At 45.2% G+C, this 25,324-nt stretch overlaps 1 protein-coding gene across 3 annotated transcripts in view; it reads left to right on the forward strand.

Moving 5' to 3' along the window:
- LOC139575465 (nuclear receptor ROR-alpha A-like) overlaps window positions 1-25,324 on the forward strand; it is a 340,490-nt gene that overhangs the window by 194,591 nt on the left and 120,575 nt on the right. For all 3 annotated transcript variants that reach the window (XM_071400452.1, XM_071400453.1, XM_071400454.1), the window contains exon 2: window positions 18,445-18,474. In XM_071400452.1, coding sequence (XP_071256553.1) covers window positions 18,445-18,474 — 30 coding nt within the window. The remainder of the gene's footprint in view (window positions 1-18,444; window positions 18,475-25,324) is intronic.

Below are 25,324 nucleotides of genomic sequence, written 5' to 3' on the forward strand. Positions count from 1 at the left end.
CATTCCTGTGTAGAACCACAGGCCACAACTCCTCGTCAAGCAATTTACTGGACTAAGCTTCAATTTCCTCCTCCATGTTTGCCTCTTAACTATGAATAGCAAAACCGGGGATTGGGTTTAAATGGAACCCCCCCCTTAAATACGTCAAATGAATCAGCACCATGCAGTGTACACTGTGTACTGTCAGCCCAGTAGTATAGAGTCTAGAGTAGAGACTGTTTACCAGCCCAGTAGTATAGAGTAGAGACTGTTTACCAGCCCAGTAGTATAGAGTCTAGAGTAGAGACTGTTTACCAGTCCAGTAGTATAGAGTAGAGACTGTTTACCAGCCCAGTAGTATAGAGTCTAGAGTAGAGACTGTTTACCAGCCCAGTAGTATAGAGTCTAGAGTAGAGACTGTTTACCAGCCCAGTAGTATAGAGTCTAGAGTAGAGACTGTTTACCAGCCCAGTAGTATAGAGTCTAGAGTAGAGACTGTTTACCAGTCCAGTAGTATAGAGTAGAGACTGTTTACCAGCTCAGTAGTATAGAGTCTAGAGTAGAGACTGTTTACCAGCCCAGTAGTATAGAGTCTAGAGTAGAGACGGTTTACCAGCCCAGTAGTATAGAGTAGAGACTGTTTACCAGCCCAGTAGTATAGAGTCTAGAGTAGAGACTGTTTACCAGCCCAGTAGTATAGAGTAGAGACTGTTTACCAGCCCAGTAGTATAGAGTCTAGAATAGAGACTGTTTACCAGTCCAGTAGTATAGAGTCTAGAGTAGAGACTGTTTACCAGCCCAGTAGTATAGAGTCTAGAGTAGAGACTGTTTAGCAGCCCAGTAGTATAGAGTCTAGAGTAGAGACTGTTTAGCAGCCCAGTAGTATAGAGTCTAGAGTAGAGACTGTTTACCAGCCCAGTAGTATAGAGTAGAGACTGTTTACCAGCCCAGTAGTATAGAGTCTAGAGTAGAGACTGTTTACCAGCCCAGTAGTATAGAGTCTAGAGTAGAGACTGTTCACCAGCCCAGTAGTATAGAGTCTAGAGTAGAGACTGTTTACCAGCCCAGTAGTATAGAGTCTAGAGTAGAGACTGTTTACCAGCCCAATAGTATAGAGTCTAGAGTAGAGACTGTTTACCAGCCCAGTAGTATAGAGTAGAGACTGTTTACCAGCCCAGTAGTATAGAGTCTAGGGTAGAGACTGTTTACCAGTCCAGTAGTATAGAGTAGAGACTGTTTACCAGCCCAGTAGTATAGAGTCTAGAGTAGAGACTGATTACCAGTCCAGTAGTATAGAGTAGAGACTGTTTACCAGTCTAGTAGTATAGAGTCTAGAGTAGAGACTGTTTACCAGCCCAGTAGTATAGAGTCTAGAGTAGAGACTGTTTACCAGCCCAGTAGTATAGAGTCTAGAGTAGAGACTGATTACCAGCCCAGTAGTATAGAGTAGAGACTGTTTACCAGCCCAGTAGTATAGAGTCTAGAGTAGAGACTGTTTACCAGCCCAGTAGTATAGAGTCTAGAGTAGAGACTGATTACCAGCCCAGTAGTATAGAGTAGAGACTGTTTACCAGCCCAGTAGTATAGAGTCTAGAGTAGAGACTGATTACCAGTCCAGTAGTATAGAGTCTAGAGTAGAGACTGTTTACCAGCCCAGTAGTATAGAGTCTAGGCTAGAGACTGTTTACCAGCCCAGTAGTATAGAGTCTAGAGTAGAGACTGTTTACCAGTCCAGTAGTATAGAGTCTAGGGTAGAGACTGTTTACCAGCCCAGTAGTATAGAGTCTAGGCTAGAGACTGTTTACCAGCCCAGTAGTATAGAGTCTAGAGTAGAGACTGTTTACCAGCCCAGTAGTATAGAGTCTAGGCTAGAGACTGTTTACCAGCCCAGTAGTATAGAGTCTAGAGTAGAGACTGATTACCAGCCCAGTAGTATAGAGTAGAGACTGTTTACCAGTCCAGTAGTATAGAGTCTAGAGTAGAGACTGTTTACCATCCAGTAGTATAGAGTCTAGAGTAGAGACTGTTTACCAGCCCAGTAGTATAGAGTCTAGAGTAGAGACTGTTTACCAGCCCAGTAGTATAGAGTAGAGACTGTTTACCAGTCCAGTAGTATAGATTAGAGACTGTTTACCAGCCCAGTAGTATAGAGTCTAGAGTAGAGACTGTTTACCAGCCCAGTAGTATAGAGTCTAGAGTAGAGACTGTTTACCAGCCCAGTAGTATAGAGTCTAGGGTAGAGACTGTTTACCAGTCCAGTAGTATAGAGTAGAGACTGTTTACCAGCCCAGTAGTATAGAGTCTAGAGTAGAGACTGTTTACCAGCCCAGTAGTATAGAGTCTAGAGTAGAGACTGATTACCAGTCCAGTAGTATACAGTCTAGGGTAGAGACTGTTTACCAGCCCAGTAGTATAGAGTCTAGGGTAGAGACTGTTTACCGGCCCAGTAGAATAGAGTCTAGAGTAGAGACTGTTTACCAGCCCAGTAGTATAGAGTCTAGAGTAGAGACTGTTTACCAGTCCAGTAGTATAGAGTCTAGAGTAGAGACTGTTTACCAGCCCAGTAGTATAGAGTCTAGAGTAGAGACTGTTTACCAGCCCAGTAGTATAGAGTCTAGAGTAGAGACTGTTTACCAGTCCAGTAGTATAGAGTCTAGGGTAGAGACTGTTTACCAGCCCAGTAGTATAGAGTCTAGAGTAGAGACTGTTTACCAGCCCAGTAGTATAGAGTCTAGAGTAGAGACTGTTTACCAGCCCAGTAGTATAGAGTCTAGAGTAGAGACTGTTTACCAGTCTAGTGGTATAGAGTCTAGAGTAGAGACTGTTTACCATCCCAGTAGTATAGAGTCTAGAGTAGAGACTGTTTACCAGCCCAATAGTATAGAGTCTAGAGTAGAGACTGTTTACCAGCCCAGTAGTATAGAGTAGAGACTGTTTACCAGCCCAGTAGTATAGAGTCTAGGGTAGAGACTGTTTACCAGTCTAGTAGTATAGAGTCTAGAGTAGAGACTGTTTACCAGCCCAGTAGTATAGAGTCTAGAGTAGAGACTGATTACCAGCCCAGTAGTATAGAGTAGAGACTGTTTACCAGCCCAGTAGTATAGAGTCTAGAGTAGAGACTGATTACCAGTCCAGTAGTATAGAGTCTAGAGTAGAGACTGTTTACCAGCCCAGTAGTATAGAGTCTAGGCTAGAGACTGTTTACCAGCCCAGTAGTATAGAGTCTAGAGTAGAGACTGATTACCAGTCCAGTAGTATAGAGTCTAGAGTAGAGACTGTTTACCAGCCCAGTAGTATAGAGTCTAGGCTAGAGACTGTTTACCAGCCCAGTAGTATAGAGTCTAGAGTAGAGACTGATTACCAGTCCAGTAGTATAGAGTCTAGAGTAGAGACTGTTTACCAGCCCAGTAGTATAGAGTCTAGGCTAGAGACTGTTTACCAGCCCAGTAGTATAGAGTCTAGAGTAGAGACTGTTTACCAGCCCAGTAGTATAGAGTCTAGGGTAGAGACTGTTTACCAGCCCAGTAGTATAGAGTAGAGACTGTTTACCAGTCCAGTAGTATAGAGTCTAGAGTAGAGACTGTTTACCATCCCAGTAGTATAGAGTCTAGAGTAGAGACTGATTACCAGCCCAGTAGTATAGAGTAGAGACTGTTTACCAGTCCAGTAGTATAGAGTCTAGAGTAGAGACTGTTTACCATCCAGTAGTATAGAGTCTAGAGTAGAGACTGTTTACCAGCCCAGTAGTATAGAGTCTAGAGTAGAGACTGTTTACCAGCCCAGTAGTATAGAGTAGAGACTGTTTACCAGTCCAGTAGTATAGATTAGAGACTGTTTACCAGCCCAGTAGTATAGAGTCTAGAGTAGAGACTGTTTACCAGCCCAGTAGTATAGAGTCTAGAGTAGAGACTGTTTACCAGCCCAGTAGTATAGAGTCTAGGGTAGAGACTGTTTACCAGTCCAGTAGTATAGAGTAGAGACTGTTTACCAGCCCAGTAGTATAGAGTCTAGAGTAGAGACTGTTTACCAGCCCAGTAGTATAGAGTCTAGAGTAGAGACTGATTACCAGTCCAGTAGTATACAGTCTAGGGTAGAGACTGTTTACCAGCCCAGTAGTATAGAGTCTAGGGTAGAGACTGTTTACCGGCCCAGTAGAATAGAGTCTAGAGTAGAGACTGTTTACCAGCCCAGTAGTATAGAGTCTAGAGTAGAGACTGTTTACCAGTCCAGTAGTATAGAGTCTAGAGTAGAGACTGTTTACCAGCCCAGTAGTATAGAGTCTAGAGTAGAGACTGTTTACCAGCCCAGTAGTATAGAGTCTAGAGTAGAGACTGTTTACCAGTCCAGTAGTATAGAGTCTAGGGTAGAGACTGTTTACCAGCCCAGTAGTATAGAGTCTAGAGTAGAGACTGTTTACCAGCCCAGTAGTATAGAGTCTAGAGTAGAGACTGTTTACCAGCCCAGTAGTATAGAGTCTAGAGTAGAGACTGTTTACCAGTCTAGTGGTATAGAGTCTAGAGTAGAGACTGTTTACCATCCCAGTAGTATAGAGTCTAGAGTAGAGACTGATTACCAGCCCAGTAGTATAGAGTAGAGACTGTTTACCAGTCCAGTAGTATAGAGTAGAGACTGTTTACCAGCCCAGTAGTATAGAGTCTAGAGTAGAGACTGTTTACCAGCCCAGTAGTATAGAGTAGAGACTGTTTACCAGTCCAGTAGTATAGATTAGAGACTGTTTACCAGCCCAGTAGTATAGAGTCTAGGGTAGAGACTGTTTTCCAGCCCAGTAGTATAGAGTCTAGAGTAGAGACTGTTTACCAGCCCAGTAGTATAGAGTAGAGACTGTTTACCAGTCCAGTAGTATAGATTAGAGACTGTTTACCAGCCCAGTAGTATAGAGTCTAGGGTAGAGACTGTTTTCCAGCCCAGTAGTATAGAGTCTAGAGTAGAGACTGTTTACCAGCCCAGTAGTATAGAGTCTAGAGTAGAGACTGTTTACCAGCCCAGTAGTATAGAGTCTAGAGTAGAGACTGTTTACCAGCCCAGTAGTATAGAGTCTAGGGTAGAGACTGTTTACCAGTCCAGTAGTATAGAGTCTAGAGTAGAGACTGTTTACCAGCCCAGTAGTATAGAGTAGAGACTGTTTACCAGCCCAGTAGTATAGAGTCTAGAGTAGAGACTGTTTACCAGCCCAGTAGTCTAGAGTAGAGACTGTTTACCAGCCCAGTAGTATAGAGTCTAGAGTAGAGACTGTTTACCAGCCCAGTAGTATAGAGTCTAGAGTAGAGACTGTTTACCAGTCCAGTAGTATAGAGTCTAGAGTAGAGACTGTTTACCAGCCCAGTAGTATAGAGTCTAGAGTAGAGACTGTTTACCAGCCCAGTAGTATAGAGTCTAGAGTAGAGACTGTTTACCAGCCCAGTAGTATAGAGTAGACTGTTTACCAGTCCAGTAGTATAAAGTCTAGAGTAGAGACTGTTTACCAGCCCAGTAGTATAGAGTCTAGAGTAGAGACTGTTTACCAGCCCAGTAGTATAGAGTCTAGGGTAGAGACTGTTTACCAGCCCAGTGGTATAGAGTCTAGAGTAGAGACTGTTTCCCAGTCCAGTAGTATAGAGTCTAGAGTAGAGACTGTTTCCCCGCCCAGTAGTATAGAGTAGACTGTTTACCAGCCCAGTAGTATAGAGTCTAGGGTAGAGACTGTTTACCAGCCCAGTAGTATAGAGTAGACTGTTTACCAGTCCAGTAGTATAGAGTCTAGGGTAGAGACTGTTTACCAGCCCAGTAGTATAGAGTCTAGGGTAGAGACTGTTTACCAGCCCAGTAGTATAGAGTCTAGAGTAGAGACTGTTTACCAGCCCAGTAGTATAGAGTCTAGAGTAGAGACTGTTTACCAGCCCAGTAGTATAGAGTAGAGACTGTTTACCAGTCCAGTAGTATAGAGTAGAGACTGTTTACCAGTCCAGTAGTATAGATTAGAGACTGTTTACCAGCCCAGTAGTATAGAGTCTAGGGTAGAGACTGTTTTCCAGCCCAGTAGTATAGAGTCTAGAGTAGAGACTGTTTACCAGCCCAGTAGTATAGAGTCTAGAGTAGAGACTGTTTACCAGCCCAGTAGTATAGAGTCTAGAGTAGAGACTGTTTACCAGCCCAGTAGTATAGAGTCTAGGGTAGAGACTGTTTACCAGTCCAGTAGTATAGAGTCTAGAGTAGAGACTGTTTACCAGCCCAGTAGTATAGAGTAGAGACTGTTTACCAGCCCAGTAGTATAGAGTCTAGAGTAGAGACTGTTTACCAGCCCAGTAGTCTAGAGTAGAGACTGTTTACCAGCCCAGTAGTATAGAGTCTAGAGTAGAGACTGTTTACCAGCCCAGTAGTATAGAGTCTAGAGTAGAGACTGTTTACCAGTCCAGTAGTATAGAGTCTAGAGTAGAGACTGTTTACCAGCCCAGTAGTATAGAGTCTAGAGTAGAGACTGTTTACCAGCCCAGTAGTATAGAGTCTAGAGTAGAGACTGTTTACCAGCCCAGTAGTATAGAGTAGACTGTTTACCAGTCCAGTAGTATAAAGTCTAGAGTAGAGACTGTTTACCAGCCCAGTAGTATAGAGTCTAGAGTAGAGACTGTTTACCAGCCCAGTAGTATAGAGTCTAGGGTAGAGACTGTTTACCAGCCCAGTGGTATAGAGTCTAGAGTAGAGACTGTTTACCAGTCCAGTAGTATAGAGTCTAGAGTAGAGACTGTTTACCAGCCCAGTAGTATAGAGTAGACTGTTTACCAGCCCAGTAGTATAGAGTCTAGAGTAGAGACTGATTACCAGCCCAGTAGTATAGAGTAGACTGTTTACCGGCCCAGTAGTATAGAGTCTAGGGTAGAGACTGTTTACCAGCCCAGTAGTATAGAGTCTAGGGTAGAGACTGTTTACCAGCCCAGTAGTATAGAGTAGACTGTTTACCGGCCCAGTAGAATAGAGTCTAGAGTAGAGACTGTTTACCAGCCCAGTAGTATAGAATCTAGAGTAGAGACTGTTTACCAGCCCAGTAGTATAGAGTCTAGAGTAGAGACTGTTTACCAGCCCAGTAGTATAGAGTCTAGAGTAGAGACTGTTTACCAGCCCAGTAGTATAGAGTAGAGACTGTTTACCAGTCCAGTAGTATAGAGTCTAGAGTAGAGACTGTTTACCAGCCCAGTAGTATAGAGTCTAGAGTAGAGACTGATTACCAGCCCAGTAAACAGTCTCCACCTTCTTGGAAAGCCAGACAAATATTGAATTGAGACCTGCGTGAATATAAATATAATGACTTATCTGGTATAACTAAAATATGTCCTTTTCGTCCATTGGAATCGGAGCTAAATGTGAAGGAAATTGTGAATGAATGGATAATTCCTTGGTGATAAAGAGATAGGAGCAGCCACCTGTAGAGTGTGGTAGATATAGTCGGAACCAATTATAGCAGACCAGAAATAACATTGTCCCGGGGAGTAACAAGTCATTCTGCTCTTAGCTACTCAGGAGACTTGGCCTCTCCTCGAGGTTAGTTAGGTCTTCTGAAAAATTAGAATGATTATTTTATGTTTATTTTAGAATTATTTTAATATGGTTTCTGGTTATGTGAACATATCCGTGTAACTGTGTCATTACAGAAACATTTGTTGAATGACTTTGTCGACTGGTGCAGTTGGTGACTCCATCGTTCATCTCCGTGTAGCTCAGTTGGTAGAGCACGGCCCTTCCAGCGCCAGGGTTGTGTGTTCGATTCCCACGAGGGACCAGTATGAAAATGTATCCACTCACTACTGTAGTGTCTCTGGATAAGAGAGTCTGTTAAATGACTCACTACTGTAAGTCTCTCTGGATAAGAGAGTCTGTTAAATGACTCTCTACTGTAAGTCTCTCTGGATAAGAGAGTCTGTTAAATGACTCTCTACTGTAAGTCTCTCTGGATAAGAGAGTCTGTTAAATGACTCACTACTGTAAGTCTCTCTGGATAAGAGAGTCTGTTAAATGACTCTCTACTGTAAGTCTCTCTGGATAAGAGAGTCTGTTAAATGACTCTCTACTGTAAGTCTCTCTGGATAAGAGAGTCTGTTAAATGACTCTCCACTGTAAGTCTCTCTGGATAAGAGAGTCTGTAAAATGACTCTCTACTGTAAGTCTCTCTGGATAAGAGAGTCTGTTAAATGACTCTCTACTGTAAGTCTCTCTGGATAAGAGAGTCTGTTAAATGACTCTCTACTGTAAGTCTCTCTGGATAAGAGAGTCTGTTAAATGACTCTCTACTGTAAGTCTCTCTGGATCAGAGAGTCTGTTAAATGACTCTCTACTGTAAGTCTCTCACATGTAAACATGTACACCCACTGAGTATCAGAACAATACTATGGACCAGTCCTACACACTGAGTATCAGAACAATACTATGGACCAGTCCAACACACTGAACAATACTATGGACCAGTCCTACACACTGAGTATCAGAACAATACTATGGACCAGTCCTACACACTGAGTATCAGAACAATACTATGGACCAGTCCTACACACTGAGTATCAGAACACTACTATGGACCAGTCCAACACACTAAGTATCAGAACAATACTATGGACCAGTCCTACACACTGAGTATCAGAACAATACTATGGACCAGTCCTACACACTGAGTATCAGAACAATACTATGGACCAGTCCTACACACTGAGTATCAGAACAATACTATGGACCAGTCCTACACACTGAACAATACTATGGACCAGTCCTACACACTGAGTATCAGAACAATACTATGGACCAGTCCTACACACTGCGTATCAGAACAATACTATGGACCAGTCTTACACACTGCGTATCAGAACAATACTATGGACCAGTCCAACACACTGAACAATACTATGGACCAGTCCTACACACTGAGTATCAGAACAATACTATGGACCAGTCCTACACACTGAGTATCAGAACAATACTATGGACCAGTCCTACACACTGAACAATACTATGGACCAGTCCTACACACTGAGTATCAGAACAATACTATGGACCAGTCCTACACACTGAGTATCAGAACAATACTATGGACCAGTCCTACACACTGAGTATCAGAACAATACTATGGACCAGTCCTACACACTGAGTATCAGAACAATACTATGGACCAGTCCTACACACTGAGTATCAGAACAATACTATGGACCAGTCCTACACACTGAGTATCAGAACAATACTATGGACCAGTCCTACACACTGAGTATCAGAACAATACTATGGACCAGTCCAACACACTGAACAATACTATGGACCAGTCCTACACACTGCACAATACTATGGACCAGTCCTACACACTGAGTATCAGAACAATACTATGGACCAGTCCAACACACTGAACAATACTATGGACCAGTCCTACACACTGAGTATCAGAACAATACTATGGACCAGTCCTACACACTGAGTATCAGAACAATACTATGGACCAGTCCTACACACTGAACAATACTATGGACCAGTCCTACACACTGAGTATCAGAACAATACTATGGACCAGTCCTACACACTGAGTATCAGAACAATACTATGGACCAGTCCTAAACACTGAGTATCAGAACAATACTATGGACCAGTCCTACACACTGAGTATCAGAACAATACTATGGACCAGTCCTACACACTGAACAATACTATGGACCAGTCCTACACACTGAGTATCAGAACAATACTATGGACCAGTCCTACACACTGAGTATCAGAACAATACTATGGACCAGTCCTACACACTGAGTATCAGAACAATACTATGGACCAGTCCTACACACTGAGTATCAGAACAATACTATGGACCAGTCCTACACACTGAGTATCAGAACAATACTATGGACCAGTCCTACACACTGAGTATCAGAACAATACTATGGACCAGTCCTACACACTGAGTATCAGAACAATACTATGGACCAGTCCTACACACTGAGTATCAGAACAATACTATGGACCAGTCCTACACACTGAGTATTAGAACAATACTATGGACCAGTCCTACACACTGAGTATCAGAACAATACTATGGACCAGTCCTACACACTGAGTATCAGAACAATACTATGGACCAGTCCTACACACTGAGTATCAGAACAATATTATGGACCAGTCCTACACACTGAGTATCAGAACAATACTATGGACCAGTCCTACACACTGAGTATCAGAACAATACTATGGACCAGTCCTACACACTGAGTATCAGAACAATACTATGGACCAGTCCTACACACTGAGTATCAGAACAATACTATGGACCAGTCCTACACACTGAGTATCAGAACAATACTATGGACCAGTCCTACACACTGAACAATACTATGGACCAGTCCAACACACTGAGTATCAGAACAATACTATGGACCAGTCCTACACACTGAGTATCAGAACAATATTATGGACCAGTTCTACACACTGAGTATCAGAACAATACTATGGACCAGTCCAACACACTGAGTATCAGAACAATACTATGGACCAGTCCTACACACTGAGTATCAGAACAATACTATGGACCAGTCCTACACACTGAGTATCAGAACAATACTATGGACCAGTCCAACACACTGAGTATCAGAACAATACTATGGACCAGTCCTACACACCGAGTATCAGAACAATACTATGGACCAGTCCTACACACTGAGTATCAGAACAATACTATGGACCAGTCCTACACACTGAGTATCAGAACAATACTATGGACCAGTCCTACACACAGAACAATACTATGGACCAGTCCAACACACTGAGTATCAGAACAATACTATGGACCAGTCCAACACACTGAACAATACTATGGACCAGTCCAACACACTGAGTATCAGAACAATACTATGGACCAGTCCTACACACTGAGTATCAGAACAATATTATGGACCAGTTCTACACACTGAGTATCAGAACAATATTATGGACCAGTCCTACACACTGAGTATCAGAACAATACTATGGACCAGTCCTACACACTGAGTATCAGAACAATACTATGGACCAGTCCTACACACTGAGTATCAGAACAATACTATGGACCAGTCCTACACACTGAGTATCAGAACAATACTACTCTATCTGTCTCTCTACCTGTCTGTGTGTTTCTCCCTCTACCTAGCTGTCTGTCTCTCTCCCTCTACCTGACTGTCTGTGTCTATCAGACAATTGTATTAATGCTATTTAATCTCTCCTCAGACTAATATTATTCTGTTTGTCCTGTGGGTACCTTTGCCACTGTTCCACCCCTTGTGTATTGCGCTGTCATGGTCTGTGTCTCTCCCTGGAAAGAAATCCCTCCGTTCTCTCTCCTCTCTCCTCTGTCCTCAGTGATAGAAGGGTAGAGGCTCAGTATTCAGACATTTATGGTGCTGGTTATTAAGCAGCGCTGCCAGCAGCAGTGACTCATGAAGTAGCTGAATATTATTGTTGTTTTAAATATCCTTGTGTCCCCTTCACCAGTCATTTCACAATCTGACCCCTTTACCAGTCATTTCCCAATCTGACCCCTTTACCAGTCATTTCCCAATCTGACCCCTTTACCAGTCATTTCACAATCTGACCCCTTTACCAGTCATTTCACAATCTGACCCCTTTACCAGTCATTTCACAATCTGACCCCTTTACCAGTCATTTCCCAATCTGACCCCTTTACCAGTCATTTCACAATCTGACCCCTTTACCAGTCATTTCACAATCTGACCCTTTTACCAGTCATTTCACAATCGGACCTCTTAACAGTCATTTCCCAATCTGACCCCTTAACAGTCATTTCCCAATCTGACCCCTTAACAGTCATTTCCCAATCTGACCCCTTTACCAGTCATTTCACAATCTGACCCCTTTACCAGTCATGCCTTTCTAATCGACCTGGCCGGGGTATCCTGGAAGGATATTGATCTCATCCCGTCAGTAGAGGATGCCTGGTCATTTTTTAAAAATGCCTTCCTCACCATCTTGAATAAGCATGCCCCATTCAAGAAATTTAGAACCAGGAACAGATATAGCCCTTGGTTCTCTCCTGACCTGACTGCCCTTAACCAACAGAAAAACATCCTATGGCGTTCTGCATTAGCATCGAACAGCCCCCGTGATATGCAACTTTTCAGGGAAGCCAGAAACCAATATACACAGGCAGTTAGAACAGCCAAGGCTAGCTATTTCAAGCAGAAATTTGCTTCCTGCAACACAAATTCAAAAAAGTTCTGGGACACCGTAAAGTCCATGGAGAATAAGAACACCTCCTCCCAGCTTCCAACCGCTCTGAAGATAGGAAACACTGTCACCACCGACAAATCCACTATAATCGAGAATTTCAATAAGCATTTTTCTACGGCTGGCCATGCTTTCCACCTGGCTACCCCCACCCCGGACAACAGCACTGCCCTCCCCTCTGCTACTCGCCCAAGCCTTCCCCATTTCTCTTTCTCCCAAATACAGTCAGCTGATGTTCTAAATGAGCTGCAAAATCTGGACCCTTACAAATCAGCCGGGCTAGATAATCTGGACCCTTTCTTTCTAAAACTATCTGCTGAAATTGTTGCCACCCCTATTACTAGCCTCTTCAACCTCTCTTTCGTGTCGTCTGAGATCCCCAAAGATTGGAAAGCAGCTGCGGTTATCCCCCTCTTCAAAGGGGGGGACACCCTTGACCCTAACTGCTACAGACCTATATCTATCCTACCCTGCCTTTCTAAGGTCTTCGAAAGCCAAGTCAACAAACAGATTACCGACCATTTCGAATCCCACCACACCTTCTCCGCAATGCAATCTGGTTTCAGAGCTGGTCATGGGTGCACCTCAGCTACGCTCAAGGTCATAAACGATATCGTAACCGCCATCGATAGGAAACAATACTGTGCAGCCGTATTCATTGACCTGGCCAAGGCCTTTGACTCTGTCAATCACCACATCCTCATTGGCAGACTCGACAGCCTTGGTTTCTCTAATGATTGCCTCGCCTGGTTCACCAACTACTTCTCTGATCGAGTTCAGTGTGTCAAATCGGAGGGTCTGTTGTCCGGGCCTCTGGCAGTCTCTATGGGGGTGCCACAGGGTTCAATTCTTGGACCGACTCTCTTCTCTGTTTACATCAATGATGTCGCTCTTGCTGCTGGTGATTCTCTGATCCACCTCTACGCAGACGACACTATTCTGTACACCTCTGGCCCTTCTTTTGACACTGTGTTAACAACCCTCCAGGCGAGCTTCAATGCCATACAACTCTCCTTCCGTGGCCTCCAACTGCTCTTAAATACAAGTAAAACCAAATGCATGCTCTTCAACCGATCGCTGCCTGCTCCTGCCCGCCTGTCCAACATCACTACTTTGGACGGCTCTGACTTAGAATATGTGGACACCTACAAATACCTAGGTGTCTGGTTAGACTGCAAACTCTCCTTCCAGACTCACATCAAACATCTCCAATCCAAAGTCAAATCTAGAATTGGCTTCCTATTCCGCAACAAAGCATCCTTTACTCATGCTGCCAAACATACCCTTGTAAAACTGACCATCCTACCAATCCTCGACTTCGGTGATGTCATTTACAAAATAGCCTCCAAAACCCTACTCAATAAATTGGATGCAGTCTATCACAGTGCCATCCGTTTTGTCACCAAAGCCCCATATACTACCCACCACTGCGACCTGTACACTCTCGTTGGCTGGCCCTCGCTTCATACTCGTCGCCAAACCCACTGGTTCCAGGTCATCTACAAGACCCTGCTAGGTAAAGTCCCCCCTTATCTCAGCTCGCTGGTCACCATAGCAGCACCTACCTGTAGCACGCGCTCCAGCAGGTATATCTCTCTAGTCACCCCCAAAACCAATTCTTCCTTTGGACGCCTCTCCTTCCAGTTCTCTGCTGCCAATGACTGGAACGAACTACAAAAATCTCTGAAACTGGAAACACCTATCTCCCTCACTAGCTTTAAGCACCAGCTGTCAGAGCAGCTCATAGATTACTGCACCTGTATATAACCTATCTACAATTTAGCCCAAACAACTACCTCTTTACCTACTGTATTTATTTATTAATTTATTTTGCTCCTTTGCACCCCTTTATTTCTGTCTCTACTTTGCACTTTCTTCCACCGCAAACCAACCATTCCATTGTTTTTTTAGTTTTTATTTTACGTGCTGTGTTGTACTCACTTCGCCTCCATGGCCTTTTATATTTTTATTTATTTATACATATATTTGTTTGCCTTCACCTCCCTTATCTCACCTCACTTGCTCACATTGTATATAGACTTATTTTTTTTTTTTTTCACTGTATTATTGACTATATGTTGTTATACTCCATGTGTAACTATGTGTTGTTGTATGTGTCGAACTGCTTTGCTTTATCTTGGCCAGGTCGCAATTGTAAATGAGAACGTGTTCTCAATTTGCCTACCTGGTTAAATAAAGGTTAAATAAATAAAATAAATAAATAAAATTTCACAATCTGACTCCTTACCTGTCATTTCACAATCCCTTACCAGTCACTTCCCAATCTGACCCCTTTACGAGTCATTTCACAATCTGACCCTTTACCAGTCATTTCACAATCTGACCCCTTTACCAGTCATTTCACAATCTGACCCTTTACCAGTCATTTCCCAATCTGACCCCTTTACCAGTCATTTCCCAATCTGACCCCTTTACCAGTCATTTCACAATCTGACCCCTTTACCAGTCATTTCACAATCTGACCCCTTTACGAGTCATTTCACAATCTGACCCCTTTACCAGTCATTTCCCAATCTGACCCCTTTACCAGTCATTTCACAATCTGACCCTTTACCAGTCATTTCACAATCTGACCCCTTTACCAGTCATTTCACAATCTGACTCCTTACCTGTCATTTCACAATCCCTTACCAGTCACTTCCCAATCTGACCCCTTTACGAGTCATTTCACAATCTGACCCTTTACCAGTCATTTCACAATCTGACCCTTTACCAGTCATTTCACAATCTGACCCCTTTACCAGTCATTTCACAATCTGACTCCTTACCTGTCATTTCACAATCCCTTACCAGTCACTTCCCAATCTGACCCCTTTACCAGTCATTTCACAATCTGACCCCTTACCAGTCATTTCACAATCTGACCCCTTTACCAGTCATTTCACAATCTGACCCCTTTACCAGTCATTTCACAATCTGACCCCTTTACCAGTCATTTCACAATCTGACCCTTTACCAGTCATTTCACAATCTGACCCCTTTACCAGTCATTTCCCAATCTGACCCCTTTACCAGTCATTTCCCAATCTGACCCCTTTACCAGTCATTTCCCAATCTGACCCCTTTATACCAGTCATTTCCCAATCTGACCCCTTTACCAGTCATTTCACAATCTGACCCCTTTACCAGTCATTTCACAATCTGACCCCTTACCAGTCATTTCACAATCTGACCCCTTTACCAGTCATTTCCCAATCTGACCCCTTTACCAGTCATTTCACAATCTAAACTGTAATATGTTGTGGTAAATATAGTTGTATACCATCATTCATAGACCTTCATTCATGAATTATTACAGGCCACCTGGACTGACTGGTAGTGATGTCTGTCTGAGGAAATGACATATCATCCACTCAGCACACATCTATAATGGGATCAGAGTAGCACAGCAGCCATGGGGAGATGTAACCATGTGTCAACCCTGAACTCCCCTCTGCTAGCTCCTCCATCTCTCAAGGAGAAACTGACCTCCGTCCCTGGCCCTGTCTGTCTGCTTGGGCGGCAGTAGAGACAGGACTTGGCAGGCTGTTCCGGGGTCAGGGCTTCTCTCTCTCTCTCTCTCTCTCTCTCTCTCTCTCTCTCTCTCTCTCTCTCTCTCTCTCTCTCTCTCTCTGTCTCTCTCTGTCTCCCTCTCTCTCTCTCTCTCTCTCTCTCTCTCTCTCTCTCTCTCTCTCTCTCTCTCTCTCTCTCTCTCTCTCTCTCTCTCTCTCTCTCTCTCTCTCTCTCTCTCTCTCTCTCTCTCTCTCTCTCTCTCTCTCTCTCTCTCTCTCTCTCTCCGTCTCTCTCTCTCTCTCTCTCTCTCTCTCTCTCTCTCTCTCTCTCTCTGTCTCTCTCTCTTTCTCCGTCTCTCTCCGTCTCTCTCTCTGTCTCTCTCTCTCTCTTCTCTCTTCTCTCTCGTCTCTCTCTCTCAGAAACAGGCCATTCATTGGTGAGAGGGAGCATTTCCAGTGTGTGTTTGGGTGGAGAATCATTTCTCCTATCGCAGAGTGATGTTGACAGAATGGTGGTGTGAGAGAAGAGACAGAGGACCAGATGGTTGATGTGGTGGGCTCCATAGGAGAGGAGATATGGGTAAAAAGGTCAGGGGGAAGACAGGAATGGAGGAGAGAGGAGACCTGGGTACAGAGGTCAGGGGGAAGACAGGAAGGGAGGAGAGAGGAGACCTGGGTACAGAGGTCAGGGGGAAGACAGGAAGGGAGGAGAGGTGACCTGGGTACAGAGGTCAGGGGGAAGACAGGAATGGAGGAGAGAGGAGACCTGGGTACAGAGGTCAGGGGGAAGACAGGAAGGGAGGAGAGGTGACCTGGGTACAGAGGTCAGGGGGAAGACAGGAATGGAGGAGAGAGGAGACCTGGGTACAGAGGTCAGGGGGAATGGAGGAGAGGGGTGACCTGGGTACAGAGGTCAGGGGGAAGACAGGAATGGAGGAGAGGTGACCTGGGTACAGAGGTCAGGGGGAAGACAGGAAGACAGGAGAGGTGACCTAGGTACAGAGGTCAGGGGGAAGACAGGAATGGAGGAGAGGTGACCTGGGTACAGAGGTCAGGGGGAAGACAGGAATGGAGGAGAGGGGAGACCTGGGTACAGAGGTCAGGGGGAAGACAGGAAGGGAGGAGAGGGGAGATGGGGTGAGTCCTGCTTGAGTAGGTAAAGGCTTCGGGCCATGTCTCTGCTGTCCTCATAGGTACACACAGAGATACAGATCCCCACACACACACTCTCTCTCTCTCTCTCTCTCTCTCTCTCTCTCTCTCTCTCTCTCTCTCTCTCTCTCTCTCTCTCTCTCTCTCTCTCTCTCTCTCTCTCTCTCTCTCTCTCTCTCTCTCTCTCTCTCTCTCTCTCTCTCTCTCTCTCTCTCTCTCTCTCTCTCTCTCTCCTCCCCACCTGTTTCTGTGCCCTTGTCACAGCCTGTAGAACAGAGCACCAGTGGAGCGAATCATTGAGGACCAACAGATTTATGCCTCAGGTTGGGTTGGGGTCCGAGAGGCCTTTTGGAGAGGAGCCATCCAGACAGACAGGCTCCTCTCCCCTGAGGTTGGGTTGGGGTCCAACCAGACAGACAGACTCCTCTCCCCTCAGGTTGGGTTGGGGTCCAACCGGACAGACAGACTCCACTCCCCTCAGGTTGGGTTGGGGTCCAACCAGACAGACAGACTCCTCTCCCCTCAGGTTGGGTTGGGGTCCAACCGGACAGACAGACTCCTCTCCCCTCAGGTTGGGTTGGGGTCCAACCAGACAGACAGACTCCTCTCCCCTCAGGTTGGGTTGGGGTCCAACCAGACAGACAGACTCCTCTCCCCTCAGGTTGGGTTGGGGTCCAACCGGACAGACAGACTCCTCTCCCCTCAGGTTGGGTTGGGGTCCAACCAGACAGACAGACTCCTCTCCCCTCAGGTTGGGTTGGGGTCCAACCGGACAGACAGACTCCTCTCCCCTCAGGTTGGGTTGGGGTCCAACCGGACAGACAGACTCCTCTCCCCTCAGGTTGGGTTGGGGTCCAACCAGACAGACAGACTCCTCTCCCCTCAAGTTGAGTTGGGGTCCAACCAGACAGACAGACTCCTCTCCCCTCAGGTTGGGTTGGGGTCCAACCAGACAGACAGACTCCTCTCCCCTCAGGTTGGGTTGGGGTCCAACCAGACAGACAGACTCCTCTCCCCTCAGGTTGGGTTGGGGTCCAACCAGACAGACAGACTCCTCTCCCCTCAGGTTGGGTTGGGGTCCAACCTGGACAGACAGACTCCTCTCCCCTCAGGTTGGGTTGGGGTCCAACCAGACAGACAGACTCCTCTCCCCTCAGGTTGGGTTGGGGTCCAACCAGACAGACAGACTCCTCTCCCCTCAGGTTGAGTTGGGGTCCAACCTGGACAGACAGACTCCTCTCCCCTCAGGTTGGGTTGGGGTCCAACCAGACAGACAGACTCCTCTCCCCTCAGGTTGGGTTGGGGTCCTACCGGACAGACAGACTCCTCTCCCCTCAGGTTGGGTTGGGGTCCAACCGGACAGACAGAGTCCTCTCCCCTCAGGTTGGGTTGGGGTCCAACCAGACAGACAGACTCCTCTCCCCTCAGGTTGGGTTGGGGTCCAACCGGACAGACAGAGTCCTCTCCCCTCAGGTTGGGTTGGGGTCCAACCAGACAGACAGACTCCTCTCTCCCGTCGTTGAGTTGAGTGACGATCTAACGGCTGGTCTCTTTCTGTTTCTCTCAGGGTCGTCAGCAGCCAAGAAGACACATACATGTAAGTGTCCCGAAGTAATTTCTCTACACACACTGTCTCTATGCAGACTGACAGAGTCCTCACTGTCTCTATGCAGACTGACAGAGTCCTCACTGTCTCTATGCAGACTGACAGAGTCCTCACTGTCTCTATGCAGACTGACAGAGTCCTTACTGTCTCTATGCAGACTGACAGAGTCCTCACTGTCTCTATGCAGACTGACAGAGTCCTCACTGTCTCTATGCAGACTGACAGAGTCCTCACTGTCTCTATGCAGACTGACAGAGTCCTCACTGTCTCTATGCAGACTGACAGAGTCCTCACTGTCTCTATGCAGACTGACAGAGTCCTCACTGTCTCTATGCAGACTGACAGAGTCCTACACACACTGTCTCTATGCAGACTGACAGAGTCCTCACTGTCTCTATGCAGACTGACAGAGTCCTCACTGTCTCTATGCAGACTGACAGAGTCCTCACTGTCTCTATGCAGACTGACAGAGTCCTACACACACTGTCTCTATGCAGACTGACAGGCTCCTACACACACTCAATTAGTATTTGGTAGCATTGCCTTTAAATTGTTTAACTTGGGTCAAACGTTTCGGGTAGCCTTCCACAAGTTCCCATAATAAGTTGGGTGAATTTTGGCCCATTCCTCCTGACAGAGCTGGTGTAACTGAGTCAGGTTTGTAGGCCTCCTTGCTCGCACACGCTTTTTCAGTTCTGCCCACACATTTTCTATAGTATTGAGGTCAGGGCTTTGTGATGACCACTCCAATACCTTGACTTTGTTGTCCTCAAGCCATTTTGCCACAACTTTGGAAGTATGCTTGGGGTCATTGCCCATTTGGATGACCCATTTGTGACCAAGCTTTAACTTCCTGACTGATGTCTTGACATGTTGCTTCAATATATCCACATAATTTTTCTGCCTCATGATGCCATCTATTTTGTGAAATGCACCAGTCCCTCCTGCAGCAAAGCACCTCCACAACATGATGCTGCCACCCCCGTGCTTCACGGTTGGGATAATCGTGTCTGTAAACAATTGTTGGAAAAATTACTTGTGTCATGCACGAAATAGATGTCCTAACCGACTTGCCAAAACTATAGTTTGTTAACCAAACATTTGTGGAGTGGTTGAAAAACAAGTTTTAATGACTCCAACCTAAGTGTATGTAAACATCCGACTTCAACTGTATATATCTATTTTTTGGGGGGGTGGGGGTTTGGAAATTCTCCCGTGACCCCATTTTCATGTCAGGTCGCGACCCCTTGTTTGGGAACAGCTGAACTAGACTAATGATGATGGGAAAGAGATATGGTTTATGACCTGAGGGATGGTAGTGGTAGTCTACTGCTGTATAATGACCTGAGGGATGGATAGAGGGCCCTGGTCAAAAGTAGTACACTATATAGGGAGTAGGTTACCTCCTAGGACATACAGGGGTACTGGCCCTGAAGTTTCCATGACCTCTCCTCCCCTGATCAAGAAGAGTTAGCCAATATGGCAGTATGACCTCTCCTTCCCTGATCTAGAAGAGTTAGCCAATATGGCAGTATGACCTCTCCTTCCCTGATCAAGAAGAGTTAGCCAATATGGCAGTATGACCTCTCCTTCCCTGATCTAGAAGAGTGAGCCAATATGGCAGTATGACCTCTCCTTCCCTGATCTAGAAGAGTTAGCCAATATGGCAGTATGACCTCTCCTTCCCTGATCAAGAAGAGTGAGCCAATATGGCAGTATGACCTCTCCTTCCCTGATCTAGATGAGTTAGCCTGTATGGCAGTATGACCTCTCCTTCCCTGATCTAGAAGAGCTAGCCAGTATGGCAGTATGACCTCGCCTTCCCTGATCTAGAAGAGTTAGCCAATATGGCAGTATGACCTCTCCTTCCCTGATCAAGAAGAGTTAGCCAACATGGCAGTTTGACCTCTCCTTCCCTGATCAAGAAGAGTTAGCCAACATGGCAGTATGACCTCTCATTCCCTGATCAAGAAGAGTTAGCCAATATGGCAGTATGACCTCTCTTTCCCTGATCAAGAAGAGCTAGCCAATATGGCAGTATGACCTCTCCTTCCCTGATCTAGAAGAGTTAGCCAATATGGCAGTATGACCTCGTGCTGGATGGTTGATTCAATGTGAATAATGCCTGCTGTTATGAAACGATATAGTAACTGGTGTTCTATTAGAATGTTCTGTTGAACAGAGAGCATGATGGGTAAAGCAACACTACTATTATAATACGCTGAAGGCTTACTCCAGATATTGAGTTAAGCTGTCCAGTTCTTACCATTGTGTCGTTTTCTCTACAGCGTAATCTCCCAGTGAGATTATCCGCTGTGGTTCGTCCGGTACTGTATAACCCTCCTGCAATCCTCTTTGGCCGTGCAGAGAGAAAGGTGTCATTGTGCAGAGAAAGGTGTCATTGTGCAGAGAAAGGTGTCATTGTGCAGAGAAAGGTGTCATTGTGCAGAGAGAAAGGTGTCATTGTGCAGAGAAAGGTGTCATTGTGCAGAGAAAGGTGTCATTGTGCAGAGAAAGGTGTCATTGTGCATAGAAAGGTGTCATTGTGCAGAGAGAAATGTGTCATTGTGCAGAGAGAAAGGTGTCATTGTGCAGAGAGAAAGGTGTCATTGTGCAGAGAGAAAGGTGTCATTGTGCAGAGAGAAAGGTGTCATTATGCAGAGAGAAAGGTGTCATTGTGCAGAGAGAAAGGTGTCATTGTGCAGAAAGGTGTCATTGTGCAGAGAGAAAGGTGTCATTGTGCAGAGAGAAAGGTGTCATTGTGCAGAGAGAAAGGTGTCATTGTGCAGAGAGAAAGGTGTCATTGTGCAGAGAGAAAGGTGTCATTGTGCAGAAAGGTGTCATTGTGCAGAGAGAAAGGTGTCATTGTGCAGAGAGAAAGGTGTCATTGTGCAGAGAAAGGTGTCATTGTGCAGAGAGAAAGGTGTCATTGTGTGGGGCCATGCGTCATCAACACATAAACAGATGATATTTACGCATCGCTCATTTTCCAAAACTTCCACCAGAGTGTTTTCCCCTCAGGTTCTTGTGATTGGATGGGGGGGGTCAGATGGTTAGACATGATGTTCCAGAATGTTCCCATCATCGGGGGGGATCCTTCAGTCTGTGATGTCACATCCTGTCTTGTTTTGTAAACGTTTTTAGGAACATATTGGAACATGGATATTTGGAAGTTTACTACAGCAGAATGTTTTGGTCCTGTACTGTGGTGTTGAAATAGAACAGGCCAACCAATGGCCTCTTGAGCTGAAGGCTGACATTAGTAATTTGTGATTGGCTGGGGGTGGAAGACACAGAGGTATTACTCATGCCACGAGTACATGATGTCATTGATGTAACCATGTAATAATGTGTGTCATGTGGTGTTCCATTTCCGTTGGGCATCGCCACGGTATCAAGCTAAAACCACATAGTCTTCCCTTGTTTCATTGTGTTCTTGTAAGCGATTCGATTTCTAACGTCTTTTTTTCCCCCTTGTCCAATATTACCCGAGTGGGTCTCACGACTGGAAGCTAATCTGCAGAGGATATTTACCTCATTATCCCTGGCTTCAACATGTCTCCCGTACCTTCAGGATCAGTCTCCGTGGCTTCCTTCCTGCTCATACTAACTCTGACAGATGTTAGGCCTGTAAGTATGCGTGGGAATATAATAGGTGAAAATATGAATCTGCCGTCTAGCAGAGTTCAAGCATCTCAACGTAGGTAATAACTCTTTTTAAAATCGACCCCGATTTAGTGAGATTACTGAGATTACTGTGTGCTGGGAGAGAGGAGACACTGGGGGATGCATCTCAAATCTCCCTGGGCCCTTGCTGGTCAAACGTAGTCCACTATAGAGTGGGTAGGATGCCATTTGGCATGCAGAGACTCGACGCGCTAGCAGGATGCAGAAGTATTAATCATCCCCCTGTACTGCCAATTTAGGAAGAGAATATGTCCCCGTTTATATTGATATTTTACTTGGCAAACATACACGTACGCACGCAGACTCTCTCTCACACATACGCACACACACACACACGCACACGCACACACACACACACACATGCACACACATATATACATGCCCACACACACACACACACACACACACACACACACACACACACACACACACACACACACACACACACACACACACACACACACACACACACACACACACACACACACACACACACATAGGTTTTATAATAGAGAGACAGAGAGAGAGACACAGAGAGAAACATTAACACCCAGCAGTAGATTAGGGTCCAGTACTAGTAGATTAGGGTCCAGAACCAGTAGATTAGGGTCCAGTACCAGTAGATTAGGGTCCAGAACCAGTAGATTAGGGTCCAGTACCAGTAGATTAGGGTCCAGAACCAGTAGATTAGGGTCCAATACCAGTAGATTAGGGTCCAGAACCAGTAGATTAGGGTCCTTGAGCATCATTTACACCCAGCAGTAGATTAGGGTCCAGCACCAGTAGATTAGGGTCCAGAACCAGTGGATTAGGGTCCTTGAGCATCATTAACACCCAGCAGTAGATTAGGGTCCAGTACCAGTAGATTAGGGTCCAGAGCCAGTAGATTAGAGTCGTTGAGCATCATTAACACCCAGCAGTAGATTAGGGTCCAGAACCAGTAGATTAGGGTCCAGAACCAGTGGATTAGGGTCCTTGAGCATCATTAACACCCAGCAGTAGATTAGGGTCCAGTACCAGTAGATTAGGGTCCAGTACCAGTAGATTAGGGTCCTGTACCAGTAGATTAGGGTCCAGAACCAGTAGATTAGGGTCCAGAACCAGTAGATTAGGGTCCAGTACCAGTAGATTAGGGTCCAGTACCAGTATATTAGGGTCCAGAACCAGTAGATTAGGGTCCAGTACCAGTAGATTAGGGTCTTTAGCATCATTAACAACCAGCAGTAGATTAGGGTCCAGAACCAGTAGATTAGGGTCCAGTACTAGTAGATTAGGGTCCAGTACCAGTAGATTAGGGTCCAGAACCAGTAGATTAGGGTCCAGTACCAGTAGATTAGGGTCCAGTACCAGTAGATTAGGGTCCAGGACCAGTAGATTAGGGTCCTTGAGCATCATTGACACCCAGCAGTAGATTAGTGTCCAGTACCAGTAGATTAGGGTCCAGAACCAGTAGATTAGGGTCCTTGATCATCGTTAACACCCAGCAGTAGATTAGGGTCCAGTACCAGTAGATTAGGGTCCAGAACCAGTAGGTTAGAGTCTTGAGCATCATTAACACCCAGCAGTAGATTAGGGTCCAGAACCAGTAGATTAGGGTCCAGTACCAGTAGATTAGGGTCCAGAGTGATTAAGAACGAGGTGGTCTAACGATCTGGAGGCAGGGATAAATCACACAGTAAAATACTACCATGATGTCGGGGATTACAGAAAGATGCCAAGTCAAAACCCATTACTACCATGATGTCGGGGATTACAGAAAGATGCCAAGTCAAAACCCATTACTACCATGATGTCGGGGATTACAGAAAGATGCCAAGTCAAAACCCATTACTACCATGATGTCGGGGATTACAGAAAGATGCCAAGTCAAAACCCATTACTACCATGATGTCGGGGATTACAGAAAGATGCCAAGTCAAAACCCATTACTACCATGATGCCGGGGATTACAGAAAGATGCCAAGTCAAAACCCATTACTACCATGATGTCGGGGATTACAGAAAGATGCCAAGTCAAAACCCATTACTACCATGATGTCTGGGATTACAGAAAGATGCCAGGTCAAAACCCATTACTACCATGATGTCGGGGATTACAGAAAGATGCCAGTCAAAACCCATTACTACCATGATGTCAGGGATTACAGAAAGATGCCAGGTCAAAACCCATTACTACCATGATGTCTGGGATTACAGAAAGATGCCAAGTCAAAACCCATTACTACCATGATGTCAGGGATTACAGAAAGATGCCAAGTCAAAACCCATTACTACCATGATGTCGGGGATTACAGAAAGATGCCAAGTCAAAACCCATTACTACCATGATGTCGGGGATTACAGGAAGATGCCAGGTCAAAACCCATTACTACCATGATGTCGGGGATTACAGAAAGATGCCAAGTCAAAACCCATTACTACCATGATGTCGGGGATTACAGAAAGATGCCAAGTCAAAACCCATTACTACCATGATGTCGGGGATTACAGAAAGATGCCAAGTCAAAACCCATTACTACCATGATGTCGGGGATTACAGAAAGATGCCAAGTCAAAACCCATTACTACCATGATGTCGGGGATTACAGAAAGATGCCAAGTCAAAACCCATTACTACCATGATGTCGGGGATTACAGAAAGATGCCAAGTCAAAACCCATTACTACCATGATGTCGGGGATTACAGAAAGATGCCAGGTCAAAACCCATTACTACCATGATGTCAGGGATGACAGAAAGATGCCAAGTCAAAACCCATTATTACCATGATGTCGGGGATTACAGAAAGATCCCAAGTCAAAACCCATTGTAAATGTATGGATAGTAATGCCCTGTTTTCTACCAATCGCTCATTATTGATTATTTTTTGGTTTGGCTAAAAACCCCACTGCTTCCCGAACAAATAACCGCTGATACCACACTTACACGTTACACTGAGTGGACAAAACATTAGGAACACCTCTGTCCATGACATAGACTGACCAGGTGATTACAGGTAAAAGCTTTGATCCCTAATTGCTGTCACCTGTTAATTCCACTTCAGTCAGTGTAGATGACGGGGAGGAGACGGGTTAAAGAAGGATTTTTAATCCTTGAGACAATTGAGACGTGGATTATGTGTTTGCCCATTCAGAGGGTGAATGGGCAAAACAAA

The sequence above is a fragment of the Salvelinus alpinus genome, chromosome 5, assembly GCF_045679555.1.
Source record: "Salvelinus alpinus chromosome 5, SLU_Salpinus.1, whole genome shotgun sequence".
In the NCBI taxonomy this organism is placed as follows: Eukaryota; Metazoa; Chordata; class Actinopteri; order Salmoniformes; family Salmonidae; genus Salvelinus; species Salvelinus alpinus.